This window comes from Paramormyrops kingsleyae, chromosome 13 (assembly GCF_048594095.1).
Source record: "Paramormyrops kingsleyae isolate MSU_618 chromosome 13, PKINGS_0.4, whole genome shotgun sequence".
Classification (NCBI taxonomy): domain Eukaryota; kingdom Metazoa; phylum Chordata; class Actinopteri; order Osteoglossiformes; family Mormyridae; genus Paramormyrops; species Paramormyrops kingsleyae.
In genome coordinates this window covers 19,821,540-19,838,215 of record NC_132809.1, presented here as the reverse complement: position 1 = coordinate 19,838,215, position 16,676 = coordinate 19,821,540, and the positions used below count along the sequence as shown (strand labels likewise).

At 43.0% G+C, this 16,676-nt stretch overlaps 1 protein-coding gene across 2 annotated transcripts; it reads left to right on the top strand.

Moving 5' to 3' along the window:
* The first annotated feature begins 11,950 nt into the window (after window positions 1-11,950).
* On the top strand, window positions 11,951-16,298 carry LOC111846696 (immunoglobulin superfamily containing leucine-rich repeat protein 2-like). Of its 2 annotated transcripts, XM_023817138.2 has the most exons (3): window positions 11,951-12,238; window positions 13,043-14,446; window positions 16,065-16,298. In XM_023817138.2, the coding sequence occupies exons 2-3, from the start codon at window positions 13,052-13,054 to the stop codon at window positions 16,068-16,070; spliced, it is 1,401 nt and encodes a 466-aa protein (XP_023672906.2). In that variant the 5' UTR covers window positions 11,951-12,238; window positions 13,043-13,051; the 3' UTR covers window positions 16,071-16,298. The 2 variants fall into 2 exon arrangements, with proteins under 2 accessions (XP_023672906.2, XP_023672905.2); XM_023817137.2 differs by lacking the exon at window positions 16,065-16,298 and having other exon boundaries at window positions 13,043-15,614.
* The last annotated feature ends 378 nt before the right edge of the window (window positions 16,299-16,676 follow it).

Genomic DNA, 16,676 nt, shown 5'->3' with positions numbered 1-16,676 from the left:
AAACAACTCACAACAGCTCAATATAAACAGGCACGACCCCCTTCTGCTCTCCACAGGAGTAGCTCTGCTGTAGCGGCCCACAGGAAGGCTGCATGCACCATAAAGGGAATGTGGAAAGGCTTCAGGAGCCTCATCCCCAGACAAGTCAAAACCATTGGAGAGCTAATAGGGTCAGACCTGTTGGGGATCGGGGCTGGTGTGGTGTTGAGGCGTCGCCTGCTTCGGTCCCAGTTCGTGGCGACCCATCTGGGTAGGTGCATGGAACGTCTTGTCTCTCTGGCAAGATGACCATCTTTCTCTGCTGTTGGGGGAACTTATAAACTCTGCATTCCCATGGCAGCACTCTCTGAGGTACCTACTTTTAGTGTGGTTAGTCTGATGGCTGCCATACTCAGGAAGTAGCTGTTGCTGTAGTGGATCAGCTCCTCCCAATGGCCCACTCCTGTTCTCCCTCTATACCAAATCTCTTGGTGAGGTCATATCCTCTCATGTCTTCTCTTACCACTGCTATGCAGATGACACTCAACTCATCCTCTCCTTCCCTCCTTCAGACACTCATGTCTCCACTAAGATATCTGCATGTCTAGCAGATATCTCATCTTGGATGACCGCTCACCAACTGAAACTTAACCCTAGTAAAACAGAACTGCTGTACATCCCCGCTGACTCATCCCCCGTCCTGGACCTTGCGATCTCCCTTGACAACTCGCTCATCTGTCCTTCGGTTACTGCTCGTAACCTTGGGGTTACCATGGACAATTGTCTGTCCTTTTCCTCTCATATCGCCAACGTTTCCCGCTCTTGTCGGTTTCTCCTGTTCAATATCAGAAGGATACGTCCATTTCTTTCCACACAGGCTACCCAGATACTCGTTCAGTCCCTCGTCATCTCCCGCCTTGACTACTGCAACTCGCTCCTAGCGGGTTTACCACTGAGCGTCATTCGTCCCCTCCAACTGATTCAGAATGCAGCTACTCGGCTTGTTTTCAACCTTCCCAAGTTCTCCCACACCACTCCTTTGCTGCACTCCCTACACTGGCTTCCTGTGGCTGCCCGCATCAGATTCAGAACACTGATGCTCGCATACAAAGCCAAAAATGATCTGGCTCCATCCTACCTAAAAGACCTCATCACACCCCGCACTGCACCACGATCTCTCCGATCTTCCAGTACTGCTCGACTGGTCCCACCACCCCTCAAGGCACAAGGAAGACACACCTCTCGGCTCTTCTCTGCTCTGGCACCAAGTTGGTGGAATGAACTCCCCCTAGATGTCCGAACAGCTGAGTCACTGAGTGTCTTCAAAAGACGACTTAAAACACACCTTTTCCAGAAATACCTGAATTAGCACTTCTGGCATTATACTTTCTGGCATTCCTTAACAAAAATAAATAAATAATAAAAAAAAATGCACTTTTCCAACAGAGTATTAGATCGATGGTATTCATAGCCTTGGTTTTATTGAGCTAGTTTCGGGAAAAATTCATTGTAGAGTCTTAAAGCACTTATGTAAGTCGCTCTGGCTAAGGGCGTCTGCCAAATGCTGTAAATGTAAATGTAAATGTCACTTCTTTGAATGAGTGTATTACTCTGGCTAATGCACTCCTTGGGTGTCTGGTTTGTTGTCTCAGTGTATGCTCCGACCGCGGTGAATGATGTCTCGTTGAGATTTTACTTGCAACTTTGCTCAGTGGTTGATGGGTGCCCAAAAGGTGACACTCCTCTGATCATGGGTGACTTGAATGCGACTATCGGCATTGACAGGGCTGGCTATGAGGATTGTGTCGGTCCCCATGGGTCTGGAGAATGAGGTGAGAGTGGCTCCATGTTCCTTGACTATGCAAAAGGTCAGGGGCTGCAGGTCGCTGGATCCTGGTTCCAACGCCTTGAGCCGCATCGTTGGACTTGGAACTCCAATACTGGTGGTGTGGCGGAGATCGATGACATCCTCAGGGGTGGAGGCTGGAGACTTCTGCAGAACTGCAGGGTCTACAGAAATGCTCAGTTTGTGGATTCTGAAACCAGACTTGTTGTTGCTACTCTGAAGATTCAGCTTAGATCCAGTAGGCTACCACCTACTAGGAGAATGAGGCTGGACTTAGCCAGACTCCAAGATCAAGCTGTTTATGATGAGTTTGCATGCAGTTAGTGTGAGAAGCTTGCAGACTTGGTTGGGAATGCTGACTTTAATGTTATGTGGGAGACCTTCCGTGATAAGACTCTGAAGGTTGCCGAGGGTTGTGTTGATGTTGCCAGTGTTCCCAGAACACTGTTTTATCTTGTGGGCACCTTGGATATTATCGAGAGGAGTCACAGTCGGAGCTGAGGAGGATGGCTGTGAGGGCTGTGAGGGCAGATAAGGAGGCATTTCTTAGACAGATCTGTGAGCAGGTGACACACCATCTGTGGCCTAGTGACCCACATTCTGCTTACAGAGAAATCAAAGCATTACGCACATCTGAATCTGTTCCTCTGAGATTTGCAGACAGGGCGGGTGATGGAACGGTCCTTATGGGTGGCACTGCAGTTGTGATCGGCTGGGTTGGCTACTTTGAGCGGTTGTTTAAAGTTGACCCTCCAGCTAAGACGTTGGACATCTTTGGGTCCACAGTTCTCAAAGCTGATCCTCCAATCAGCTGTGAACTACCCAATCTCACTGAGATTGCACGGGTGGTGAACCAGCTGAGGGTAGTGAAGGCTGCAGGGATCTGTGGTATCTGGGGCGAACTTCGCCAGGCTGGTGGTAAGACTGTCCTCCTGGCATTGCAGGCTATCTGTGCTTCCATTTAGTAGTTAGGCGTCATCCCAACTGACTGGAAAATGGGATTTGTAGTTCCTATCTGGAAAGGGAAGGGTGATCGCCTAGATTGTGACAACTACAGGGGGATAACACTGCTTACGCCTAAGAAGTCTACCACTGACTATATCTTGGCACTGAGGGTTCTCATTGAGCGCAAGCATGAGCATCAGCAGAGGTTCTTTGCAGCCTTTGTTGATTTTCGTAAAGCGTTTTGTAAAGAGTTGATCGAGTTGCCCTGTGAGACATCCAGAGACTTCCCGGGATCCCCCTGAAGTTGCTGGATGTCATAGCCGGCCTGTACACTGGTACTGTGAGTGCTGTGCAGAGTGGAAGGAGAACCTCTGCGTTCTTCCTAGTTGATTCTGGGGTTCGCCAGGTGTGTGTTCTTGCTCCTACTCTATTCAATGCTTGCACGGACTGGGTGTTGGGCAAGGTCATGGGTCCAGCAGCTGTGGGGCATCTGTAAGTGAAGAAAGATTTACTGATCTTGACTTTGCTGACAATGCTGTGATCTTAACGGAGTCATTGGAGGCTCTGATTGGGGCTCTCAAAACACTGAATGGGGAGTCTGAGTGTTTCGGATTGCGGGTGTCCTGGATAAAGACCAAGATCCAAGCATTTAATGACTTGGGCACAGCCATCAGTAGGGCGTCTGTCTGTGGGGGGAAAGGGGTGTGTGGCGCTTCCCAGATTTTTGCAAGAGGACGAAGGTCCAAGTCTTTAAAGTCCTGGTGCTCCCTGTCCTGCTGTATGGCTGAGACATAGACACTATCCAGTGAGCTGAGACGAAGACTGGACTCCTTCGGAACCGTGTCTCTTCAGAGATTCCTTGCGTACTGCTGATCTGAATTTGTGTCGAATGAGCGGTTGTTAGAGGAATCCCAAATGAAGCACATTACTTGCATTGTGAGAGAGCATCAGTTATAGCACTACCTCTATGTGCCATGTTTCCCTGAGGGTATTCCGGCTTGCAGGATCCTCTTTGTTGGGGATCTAAGCATCTGGACCAGGCCAAGAGGACGCCCAAGTAACACCTAGCTATGGCAGATGGATGGCCATTTCGGAGGGTGGGACTGGACTGTGTGGCTGCCTGAGGAGTTGCCAGCCAGGATCCAGAGGAGTTTTGCTATGTGGTGGGTGCGGCAACGCGCTGCATCAGCGCATGCTCCGCAACCAAACCTGAACTAAAAAAAAAAAAAAAAAGCCAGGCAAGCTTCCAATTGCAATCCCGTAGCTCCCTCTTGTGGTGACTTCTTTTTAACACTGCATCCAGCCTGGTGAACTTTTACACTCACCACTAGGGCTGGGCATACAGAATTTTTGGCAGAACATACATAGGGCAATACAGACTATTTTTGACACACAAGTTCCATTTCATTTTATGACTATTTATTTAGGATACCTCCCTGTGAAGATCGGTGTTCAGTGAGCAGATAGGACAGGGAGAATAACAAATCCGATAAACGAAGATCCAAAGGATGGGGTTTATTCGGGGCAGACGGGCAATGACACAATACATACGTCAATGACAGATCCAGGGGAGGTGATGGATGAGACGGGACCAGGAGACACGGGACCTGGAACATAAAAGCAAAACCATTAACGGGAGACTGGGAACAGGACGAGCTTTTTGGGACACCAATAGGTGTGGACCTGGTCGGGATCCACCGAGCTGGGGCGAAGACAGAGGGGTCAGTTCCCTGGAGAAGTCACTAGGGGCCGCTAGGGAAATCCCCGAGGGGTCCCATTCGAGCTCCTCCTCATCCTCCATCAAGGGAGGAGGAGCGAAGGTCACGCAATCCGGGACCTCCTCGGGGACAAGAACTGGGGTCTTGAGATCAGGTGGTGTGGGAATTGGGACCTTAGGCGGGGGCGGAGCCGGAACCTTGGGCATGGGCGGAGCAGGAGGTGCGGGCGGAGCTGGGACCTCGGGCGTAGTCCTCATTTCACGACACTTAAATGCTGGCTCCGTCAGCACTTAGGAATTAGGCTTAGACTTTGCTGAAAGTTACTTTTAGCAGCTTTATACAATTCTCTTAGGTCCTACTTTTTGCTAAGGTTTTTTTTTTTAATTTTAAGTCCATGTGTACGACTATTAGGACCATTCTTAGGAAGTTTTATGCATACCGGCCCAGATATCTGGGATCAAAACAAACTGCCAGCATTGCTTACTGTTTACTTTTATTATTTTTCTGCAACTGTTCCAAACTGCACTTTGCAATGTCTACACTTTGATGTCAAATTACAAACTTAACAAAAATCTGACATATTTACAATATACATTAAAATAAAGATGAGTGTAATGGCAAAACAAATATATAACAAATAATTTATTTGCCATGAATTAAGTTGATATTTGAAGAAATGAGTGATCATGCCCCAGTCAGTGAAAGTGTGTTTCCTACCCCTAGACCCTAGAGGGTTAAAGGGGGTCTTAGGGTTAGCAGCAGAGGGTGTTAAGGGGGGGTCTTAGGGTTAGCAGAAGAGGGGGTTAAGGGGGGTCTTACACGCCTGGGAACACAGTTGTGCACGGCCCAATCTGGATCTATCCTTGCATCCACCGACTTACGTACCAACTGTCATCCCTCTGGTTGGGGCTTGTCTATTTTTAAATTTAAAGACGTGGAGACCCAGGAGAGTACCAAACGCTAGGCAACTAACCTGGAGGAACAGAAGGAGCAGCGACAACACTGACATTATTTGCCCTTACGTTGACCTCAGATCAGGTTCAACAATCATAAAAACATGCTTTATATTTTCCCCTTTTAGATGAACTGGCTCCCCCTAAGATCTGACTTTCTGGACTGTGGCTTCAAGCGTGGCTCCCGCAAACCAAAGCTGGCTTTAAAAATAAAAGGCACCCCCAACAGATCTGGCTATCTGCCCTATTTTGGCTATGGCACCCCTCTGTGGTATCAACGCAACTCCCAGTGTCCCCTGGAGGCACCTCTCAGTGCCCAAGAGCCCCACAGGGTCAATCCGTCCCCATCTGGATCGAATATATAATAAATAAAGTTGATTTCACCACCACTGTGTCTCATGTCCTTCCTCTGCTGAGGCTTGAGGGAAATGAGGGTAACACACTGGGGAATAGTTATATATATGGGGGCTATTTTAACCCAACACAATTTTTTATGTGGGGGTTATTTTAACCCTCTACAATTTTATATCTGTGGGGTTATTCTAATCATCCATAATTTTATACTTGGGGTTATTTTAATCTTCTATAAATTTATATGTCGTGGTTATTTTAACCCTCCACAATTTTATGTTAGGGAGGTCATTTTAACCCTTCATAATTTAGTTTAAATTAATTGCCCCCCAGGGTTAAATTACCCTTAGGGTTAGATTCAGGGGGTTATTAGGTTTAGGGCCCTAGAATTAGAATCAGGGGGTTTTAGGGTTAGGGCCTTATGTAGAAATTAGCCTTAGGGTTAAGTTTGAGTGAAAGGGAGAACCCCAGATCCTGCGCCCCAGCGTCCCAGGGCCACAGTTAGGGTTAGGGTTAGGGTTAGGGTTAGGGCCCTATGTAGAAATTAGCCTTAGGGTTAAGTTTGAGCGAAAGGGAGAACCCCAGATCCTGCGCCCCAGCGTCCCAGGGCCACAGTTAGGGTTAGGGTTAGGGGTTAGGGTTAGGGTTAGCCTCCTGAGGAAATCTGTAATATGACTGAGGGAATACATAATCCCTCAGGGTCTCATTTTGACACTTTGTCACTCACCCATTTACTCTAGTAATAACATTTGAATGGACCTTCGGGAATCTGTAATATGACTAAGGATATTTCCCAAACAGGAATTTGTCATTTGACTTATGAAATCTGGTTTAGTATTTCCGCCTGATGAATCCAAAATTTGGCTTATGGAATCTGGCCTACAGTTAGCCTAATGAAGTATTCCGTAATGACACTTAGTATTCCCTCCTAAGGAATCCAGAATTTGACTTATGGAATCTAACCTACGGTTAGCCTAATGAGGTATTCCGTAATGACACTTAGTATTTCCGCCTGAGGAATCCAAAATTTGGCTTATGGAATCTGGCCTACGGTTAGCCTAATGAGGTACTCCGTAATGCCACTTATGGAATCTGGCCTAGGATTAGCCTAATGAGGTATTCTGTAATGACACTCATGGAATCTGGCCTAGGGTTAGAATCTGGCCTAGGGTTAGCCTAATGAGGTATTCCGCAGTGACACTTAGGATTTCTGCCTGAAGATTACAAAATTTAGCTTAGGGAATCTGTAATCCCTAAGGATCTCGTTTTGTCTCTTTATCAATTCTCATTTTCTCATCACCAATGAACAAGAAACTAAAAATGTAGGCAATCTGTAATCTGTATGTTGCAGATGTTGCCTCAGCAACAAACAGTATGCAATCCGTTATGTGTATGTAGGATATGTGGCCTCAGCAATAAACAGTAAGGAATCCATCATGTGTATATAGGAGATGCAGCCTCAGCAACAAACAGTAGGGAATCTGTTTTGTGTATGTAGGAGAAGCAGCCTCAGCAACAAATAGTAGGGAATCTGTACATTAAAAACAAACAAGAGACAAGATGAAAAACTTTGAGAGACTGATTGTAAACCAAACACCTTTTATGTGTGCCACATTTATCTGTTTACATCTTTTTTAAAAGTAATTACCTATAAAAACAAGTTTGTTTGTTTTTTATATAAAAAAGGACACCATCCCTGTCACTGCTGCGATCTGAAATGTAAAAAGACAAAAAACGAAGGAGAAAAGTCCAGTTAAGTGTAATAAATATGTTGTCCACTAGATGGCACTCCTACATTATCAATGCACGTGTATATGGATTTCATCAGTAAACATTGTTAAAGGTATTTCCAGATCGTGGCCAATCATTTATTCCAAAGATACCACACCTGTGTATATATCCAACACAGTAAATTGGTGTGCCATGAGAATGATTATCCTAGAAAAGAGTGAAGTTAGGCTTTTCCATCTCATCTCTTGGTGGAGTACCTCCAACTCCACCTAGCAGACATTTATATGAGGTGATTGAGGTGTGGATTGATTCTGACCGTGTGTGGACTAATCATCCTGAAATTCAGATACAACGTCCATATCGTCCATGATTAATATTATTGTGTCAAGCTTGAACTGTATAACTTGTTTCTCATGAGAAGAGTCAGAATGCTTATCTTGTCCCAAGAATTTTTGTCCTGGAATACTTATTCTGTTCAAGGACACTTGTCTTATTTCTGATTTACGAGATGCTAACCCTGTTCAAGGATTCTTACTTTGTTTTTCTGAGGGGTGTTCCTGGGAAGAAAGGGTGGTCCAACATGTGTTTTATACATTATCGATTAGTGTGTGGGCCGCTTATTATTGTGATCTTATCTAGAGAAAAAGGGGAACGTGTTGATCATGGGAACTTGTCTTTGTATTTTAAATTTTAACCGCAAGCCGCATTAACTGGACAAGATTGGAAATTTGAGAACGCCTTGTGTGAGGGGAGGGGTGAGCCTGGCCAGCTCGTCCCCTGCCCGCACGTAAAGCCCAAAAATTAGTATAAAGGAAGGGGGAGATCTTAGTATTGGTTGGAGCTCACCCGTGGGACAGAGCGTGCATCGCCCGGCACTTTCTCGGGACTCACGTGTTGATCTCCTACAGTACCAGGACTGAAACGGGCTCCCCAGTCTTAGAGTGAGGATAGGTGATGATGGCACGTCCGAGTGTGAATAGCTTTGCAGTGTCTGCAGTGTTTGCAGTGTTTGCAGTGTACCGATTCAATCATTATTGGGATTAATTATCATTGTCTGAGAATCACAATAACAATAATATTAATTGGTACTTTCTATGTATGCATGTTTTATTGTCACTTTTATATATACATATAATCAGTTGTATTGGCAGTTTGATTATTGTTTATGATTTATAATACTATTGGATATCACTTGTGATATATAATTATTTTGCATTGCCTTTGATCCAATATTTTGGTATTGATTTTAATGCAAGGTTATTTTGTATTGCTTGTAATAAAGCATTTTTAGAAGCGAACCGAAGTGTGCCTGTTTGTTCCTTTGAAAGCCCTATATCCCCCTCTCATCATCGTAAAACAATGTGGAACAATTACCTCCTTAAGTAGTTTCCCTTTCAATTAGACTCACCTTCAATTAGGCTCACTAGCCCCCCAGCTAGTGACAGTTTTAAGACCTGTGGGTTACAACAGACATTTACAACCCCAATTCAGAAAAAACTGGGACAGTGTGGAAAATGTGAATACAAAAATAAAGCAGTAATTTACAAATTTCCCTTAACTTTTATTTAATTGCAGACAGTATGAACACAAGATAATTCATGTTTTTTTGTCAACATCATTTGATTTGTAAATAAATATCCATTCTTGCCAGTCAGGCTTGCAACACATTCCAAAAAAAGTTGGGATGGGTGACAATTCAGGGGTAGTAATGAGGTATAATAACTAAATGATGTGATTTGAAACTGGTGATGTTAATAGGTGATCGCAATCATGATTCGGTACAAAAGCAGCATCGCGGAAAGGCCTACTCCTTTAGGAGCAAAGATGGGCAGAGGATCGCCAGTTTGCCACCAAGTGCGGGCAAAAATCTTTGAAATGATGAAGAAAAACGTTTCTCAAAGAAAGATAGGAAGAGATTTGGGCATTCCTCCCTCTACAGTGCATAACATAGTGAAAAGAATCAGGGAATCTGGAGAAATTACCGTGCGCAAAGGCCAAGGGCGCAAGCCTAAAGTGAATGGCCGTGATCTCCGAGCCCTCAGACGGCACTGCATTAAAAACCGTCATTCATCAATAAATGATATAACTGCGTGGGCTCAGGACTACTTCAGGAAGTCACTCTCAAGCACTACAGTACGTAGTTACATTAGGAAATGCCAGCTAAAACTGTACTGTGCCAAAAGGAAGCCCTACATAAATAGTGTCCAGAAGCGCCGTCGGCTTCTCTGGGCTCGGAGGCATCTGGGATGGTTCATTGTGCAGTGGAAACGTGTATTGTGGTCAGACGAATCGGTTTTTCACATCTTTTTTGGAAGAAATGGACGCCATGTGCTGCGGACCAAAGAGGAAAAGGACCATCCAGACTGTTACCAGATACAAGTCCAAAAGCCAGGGTCTGTCATGGTATGGGGTTGTGTCAGTGCCTTCGGCAAAGGTAACTTGCACTTCTGCGATGGCACCGTCAATGCTGAGAAGTATATCTCAGTTTTGGAGGAACAAATGCTGCCTTCAAGACGACGTCTTTTCCAGGGACGCCCATGCTTATTTCAGCAAGACAATGCCAAACCACATACTGCGTGCATAACAAAGGCATGGCTGCATAAGAAGAGGGTGCGGATGCTTGACTGGCCTGCCTGCAGCCCTGATGTGTCTCCTATAGAGAATGTTTGCCGCATTTTGAAACGAAAAATGCGTCAACGAAGACCCCGTACTGTTGCGCACGTAAAACATTGTTTGCAGGAAGAATGGGACAAACTAACACCTGCAACACTTAGTCACTTGATTTCTTCAATGCCTAAACGTCTTTTAAGTGTTGTTAAAAGACAGAGGAACTGTACAAAGTGGTAAATGCTGTACTGTCCCAACTTTTTTTGGAATGTGTTGCAAGCCTGAATGGCAAGAATGGATATTTATTTACAAATCAAATGATGTTGACAAAAAAAAACATGAATTATCTTGTGTTCATACTGTCTGCAATGAAATAAAAGTTAAGGGAAATTTGTAAATTACTGCTTTATTTTTTTATTCACATTTTCCACACTGTCCCAACTTTTTCTGATTTGGGGTTGTAGTACACATTATAAATATGCAAAATTTTGCACATGCTTTTGGCCAGCATACTATAGGTATCCATTTACAGTAAGAAGCTAAAAACATGCTTATTTCTGTAGTCACTGCAATTGTATTGCACAAGTACAGCTGATATTTTTCTCATCCACAATAACACTTAAGAAAATCACGCCTATTTTAATCTCATTCACCATTACAAAAAAAAACCACATACACTGGCTCCACCTCTGGAACCATAGCGGAGACTTGAATTGCAGAATGCCGCCCTGCATTGTGAGTTTGTCACTATATTTTTCTGTTAAAAAAAATAAAGTTTAAATAATTAAATAAAAAGCAAAAAACATGTAGGGGGAAAACTGAGAATGAGGTACATGTTTTGCTGAACGTTATAGAAAAATAATGCGTATTGTTTAGCAACTTTACCAGTAGCCGTTCAAAAACAGACCGAAAGACCTAGAATGGGAACGGGTGACATGTTTTTTTTATAGTGACGTCACATTCTGCAATCATGTTTGTTTTTATGAAGTCAGAGCTCTTTAATTATTTCATATTTAAGAAGCTAATTATAAATATAAACAGTATTCATTGTCGGAATTGTCAGAAAGAGTAAATTGCCTTAAGATGACGTCTGATATCACCCTAACAGTAACGTTAGACACTAAATATTGATGACATAGCATTTTACACTTTTTTATGTAAACCTAGCAGTCTACCTGTGCATTTTGTAGGTATGTAAACATTGCGCGTGTCACGGTGTACAAGGGCACGGACCGAGGAAACAGAGGCAGGACTCGATGTGTCGGGAAAATACGGGGTTTAATCGAAGGAAGGACCCGATCAGGAGACAACTACACAACACCAATGACCGGACTGGGGAAACATACTCTAACGCGGACTTAAATACACAACAACTATTAACAAGGCTGGAAACAGCTGAAGGCATCGGGATTCCATACGAGGTAGCGAAGGGGGCGTGGCACACAGGAGGATCGGCACGAGCAGGGCATGACGCGTAATCTATAATTTTTATTTTATTTTCTATGCATAAATGCTTAATGTTTTAGTCTCTCTATTAAATAGAGTAATTAAATAATTCAGGAAGGTTTCCAAAGATTTTATGATATAAATTTGATGATGTAAATTACAATTTACTTTAAAAAAAAACAAAAAAACATTCAGTTCAAAAAAACTATTCAATAGTTTCCCATCCATACCTTTTTTTCTTGCGTTTCATTTAATTTTATAGACTATATTTTTTCAGTGCACTTAAATTTGTTATTGTAGATGATTTCTGCCTCTCTCTGTTTGTGTGTGTGTGTGTGTGTGTGTGTGTTTCCATTTGGACTGGTGGGCGCGGGGCGCGGCTAGCAGTTTCTGTTCCTCTCTGATGAGGAGAAGCTGTATCCAGCAATGGACATCCTCCAAACTCGACTACCAGCAAGCATCATTTGGATTTCCAATATAAATAGAAAATGATTGTTCCGTCACCTATAAACAATACGCGGCACACCTGGCAAAAACACGTTAACGAATTAAACAATACTTAAATACTTATTCACCCGACCGATAATTGCTATACAAATCATAAAAGAACGAAACCCGAAAAGTAAAACTTGTATACACTGGAAAAAAAAAACATCAGAAAGGTAAGCCCGCTTTCTAAGATTTATACATTGTCGTATATATAATTCGTTTTTTTTGAATGCTACATTATTATGTTCTGATGGTGACCACATTTCCCATAAATCAACGACGATTTCCCGTCTAATGTGTCAGTTTCGGGAAGATATCGAACTTATTCCCTGAGCCCATTTCATGAAACTGCTGAATACAACTAAAGAAAAAAATTAAATATATACATTTTGGATATGATAAAGAATCTAGATTTGTTTAATCACTAATTTTTACCTTGTTGCAAATCTTGTTTGTGGGTGTGGTTGGCGATAATACTGAAAACATATGCTATATAAACTATTTAAGTCTGAGGAGAAATAATTGTAGTTTGAAATAATATCCAATTTAATCATCTGTGTTTACTGTACATGGATCATCTAACATCATAAACATTCTTTACTGTGTTGTTTTGTGCTATTAATTTCTGGTGGTTCAACTGATAATTTGCTTCTGTACAGATTTCATAAATTATATGCTGTCAGATCTTTGACCGATTTATGATAATTCGAAGCACATTAAATACATGTTTTAAGAGATGATTTCCCTCCATATCTTGTAAGAATCTACTAACTTATTTAACTTGCCAATACTTATTTTGTATGATAAAGTATAATATTTATGCTTTATTTTGCCTTGGATTTTTAACTGTATGTGTTGCAAAATATTTCATTTGTAGTAAACTTGTTACACATTAATGGTTGGTAAACAAATGCATATTTTAATAAGACTGACTGAGAAAATTGGTTTTAACTAAACATGCAATCTATTTGTTGCAGGTGCATAAAATGGCAGTGGTGCACCTCTACTGGGTTACACTGGTGACGGCTCTGCTTGGCACTGCACACAGCTGCCCCAGACCATGTGTGTGTCAGGAGACATTAAACCATCATTTGGTTAATTGTGCTAATAAAGACCTGCTCATGGTGCCTGCGGAGCTGCCATCTAACATAACGACACTCAATCTGTCTGCAAACAAAATTACTGCCCTAAAGTCACAGTCATTTGCAATGGTCACCCATGTAGTATCTTTATGGTTGGCTCACAATACGATTGCTACCATAGAGGCGGGGACTTTGGCCCCACTGGTCCATATGCGCAACCTGGATCTCAGCTACAACAAACTGGTGAATTTTCCATGGATGGATCTGAAAAATCTAACTGCTCTGCATTTTTTGAAAATGGACAATAATGAGATGGTTAGTTTGCCAAAGGATGCCTTTTCTGCCCTTAAGGATTTGAGGTCTCTCCGTATTAACAATAATAAGTTTACAACACTTGTTGAAGGGACATTCAGCCCATTGATACTAATGTCTCACCTTCAAATCCATAACAACCCATTCATCTGCTCCTGCACACTTGAGTGGTTGAGGGATTGGCTGTTAGGGGTAGAGATGTTTATTCCAGAGCAGAATTACATTACTTGTGAAGCCCCAGCAGAACTGGAAGGTGGACTGGTGGTTAGAATGCCCATATTGAATTGCTTAGCTCCTACTGTGCATGTGTCATCCCAGCCTGATACCTATAAACTTTATGAGGGATTCATGTTTATCCTAAACTGTGACGCCAAAGGACATCCTACACCAGAGGTAATGTGGAAGATATGTGTCGGAAACCAATACTTTGAGTTCAATATCCCAAGTACAGTTGATGAGAAAAACGATTTACCCATGGATGAGGAAACAGCTGGCAGGCGTTTTGTCATGCTGCAGAATGGTACCCTCATTGTTCCTTATATAAGCACGAAGGATGAGGGAAACTACAGTTGTCTGGCCATTAATGACATGGGCCAAGCGGAGAGCACAATTGAAGTTGTCGTTGCAGGTATCCAGAGACATGACGTCAAATCTGTCCCAGATACAACAGCAGAAAAGGTCCATCCATGGGTCCACTGGTCTGGGTCTGAAACATCAGAAAATAGTGTTATTGACTCAGGTAAAAGCAAATACAAAAACCTTCCTAGCAGGTCAACATACGTCACTCTAAACAGCAAGCATGACTCCAGAGAGCCACTAGTTGGCATGAAATGTGGTGTGCATGATGGGACACAGTACATCTCCAACCATGCATTCAATCAGAGTCTTCCTGAGCTCAAACAATATGCATTCGATTTTGGAGTTATTTCATTGGAAGTATCAGACACTGAAGCAAAGATCCAGTTGAATCCTCTTCGGCTATCCAAGGTCAGTCTACAGCAAAGTCAGACTCAAGAACATAGAACTGTGAATAAAGATTTGTTTAATCTGTTTCCAAAAGGATCCTTTGATTTCCTGTATTTATGTGTAAATAATGGCACAGGACAAACGGTAGTCCAATGGTCCAAGATTGAGGATGGCATTAATGCCTACCATTTTATGGGTTTGTTACCTGGAACTAATTATACACTTTGTCTAACATATGACAAGGAAAACTGTCAGGTTCAAGTTGTCTTTGTAACTAGGAAGAAAACCCCTTCTTTGCTGATCATTGTTGTTGTTAGCATATTTTTGCTGAGTCTTGCCACTGTCCCCCTCCTGGGGGCTACCTTCTGCCATTTGATGCAAAAATATCAAGGTAAAACATATAAAATGATAATTAAGGTGCAGAATCCAAACCAGATGAAGCATACAGCTTCTGATTTGAATCATAGAGTATCATTTGTTGAATCAGATAAAGACTCTAATATTACTAACCTTGCTAAAGAAGATAGTGTCACAGATATTGCTGAAGGGGAATGGGAAGGCAATGTCATAACAGAACCAATTCCTACCTCGCATTCCGATACAAAACAGGAGGAATTTGAGGTGGGCTCAGAATACAGTGATCGATTACCACTGGGAGCAGAAGCAGTGAATATGTCTGGGGAAATCAATGGCAACTACAAACAACAAGTTCTCTAAAGCCTTTATTTTCCAGTTCATAGTCAACTAGTTACAGTCAATTGGATTTGACAGTTTCTGAAATTCCGTAAAATGAGACTCTTAGTAAAAACTTGGAAAAGGACTAAATGGTATATAATATATGCAACATTTGTATTATTGAAGTGTAGCCTTGTTTTTATTAGGTTTGTTATTTGACCAGAAAACTATGCCAAATATCACTAGAAATACAACAGATGTGATAGAAGGGGAAATGTTCAATTGAGTGTAGTAACCATAGCTATGCGTGTTCTGTACATCCAATCCATTATGCACTGAGTTTGTGTGAAACCTTCATTAAATTTGTCTTTGTGAATGAAGGCACTTTTTGGCAAGTGAGCTTGAAAGGTTATAAGCCATTTTGATATGATTTTATGTAAGCTGCAGCCATATTTAAGGTTATGACTTGCCAGCTAATGTGTTGTATTTCTTCAAATAAAAATCAAGATTCAAAGCTGGGTCTCAGGTAATGGCTGGGGGTGTATTTGACAGGAAAATAAAAGCTGGGCCTCTAAAACAGGCCGGGGGAAAATTCAAAGGTGGAAAATCTCCTTGGGGTTTATCTATATAAAGGCTTTGTATGAACGAAATAGACAATATTTTATGTTGACAAATACAGAAAACTTCTTAATATATCAAATATACAACTAACATTCAGCATCTTTTTATTAAGGTTAGCTACAGTGTTGTTTATATTTAGGTAATTTCCTTCTTTTTCAGATTTTGTTTGCAACTATATCTGATCATTATTAGATATTTGATTGTGCTTTAATAAATAACAATGTGTATTAATGTTAATATTTGAGATAACTTCAATTTGTTTTGTTTTTATGTTTTCACCTGGGCATATTTATGGTAAACTCCGATACGTGACTGCATGGTCATACTGCAAATGGATCATCAGCTGTGAATGATCAACAACAGGAGGGCAGGAACAAGAGGTAAGACTGATAGGTCGTAGGTGTGGCCACAGGCACAGTGGACTGGACAGTGCCCACCCCCAAAGGCCAGGGAGGGGAATCAGGGGACCAGACGCGAGGACTGGAACATGAGGGCTCTGTTCTTCCTGGACCCCACTGCAGTGACGGGGGTCGCTGGCCTCAGGTGTGTCAATGGGGGCCAGCAAGGCGGATATACGTGAGTAGGCAGGAGCCAATGAGGCGATTGGCGCAGGCGAGCAGGCAGGAGCTGATGAGGCGATGGCTGTGGGCCAGCAGGCAGGAGCCAATGAGGCGATGGCTGTGGGCGAGCAGGCAGGAGCTGATGAGGCGATTGGCGCAGGCGAGCAGGCAGGAGCCAATGAGGCGATGGTTGTGGGCGAGCAGGCAGGAGCCAATGAGGCGATTGGCGCAGGCGAGCTGGCAGGAGCCAATGAGGCGATGGCTGTGGGCGAGCAGGCTGGAGCTGATGAGGCGATGGCTGTGGGCGAGCAAGCAGGAGCCAATGAGGCGATTGGCGCAGGTGAGCAGGCAGGAGCCAATGAGGCGATTGGTGCAGGCAAGCAGGCAGGAGCCAA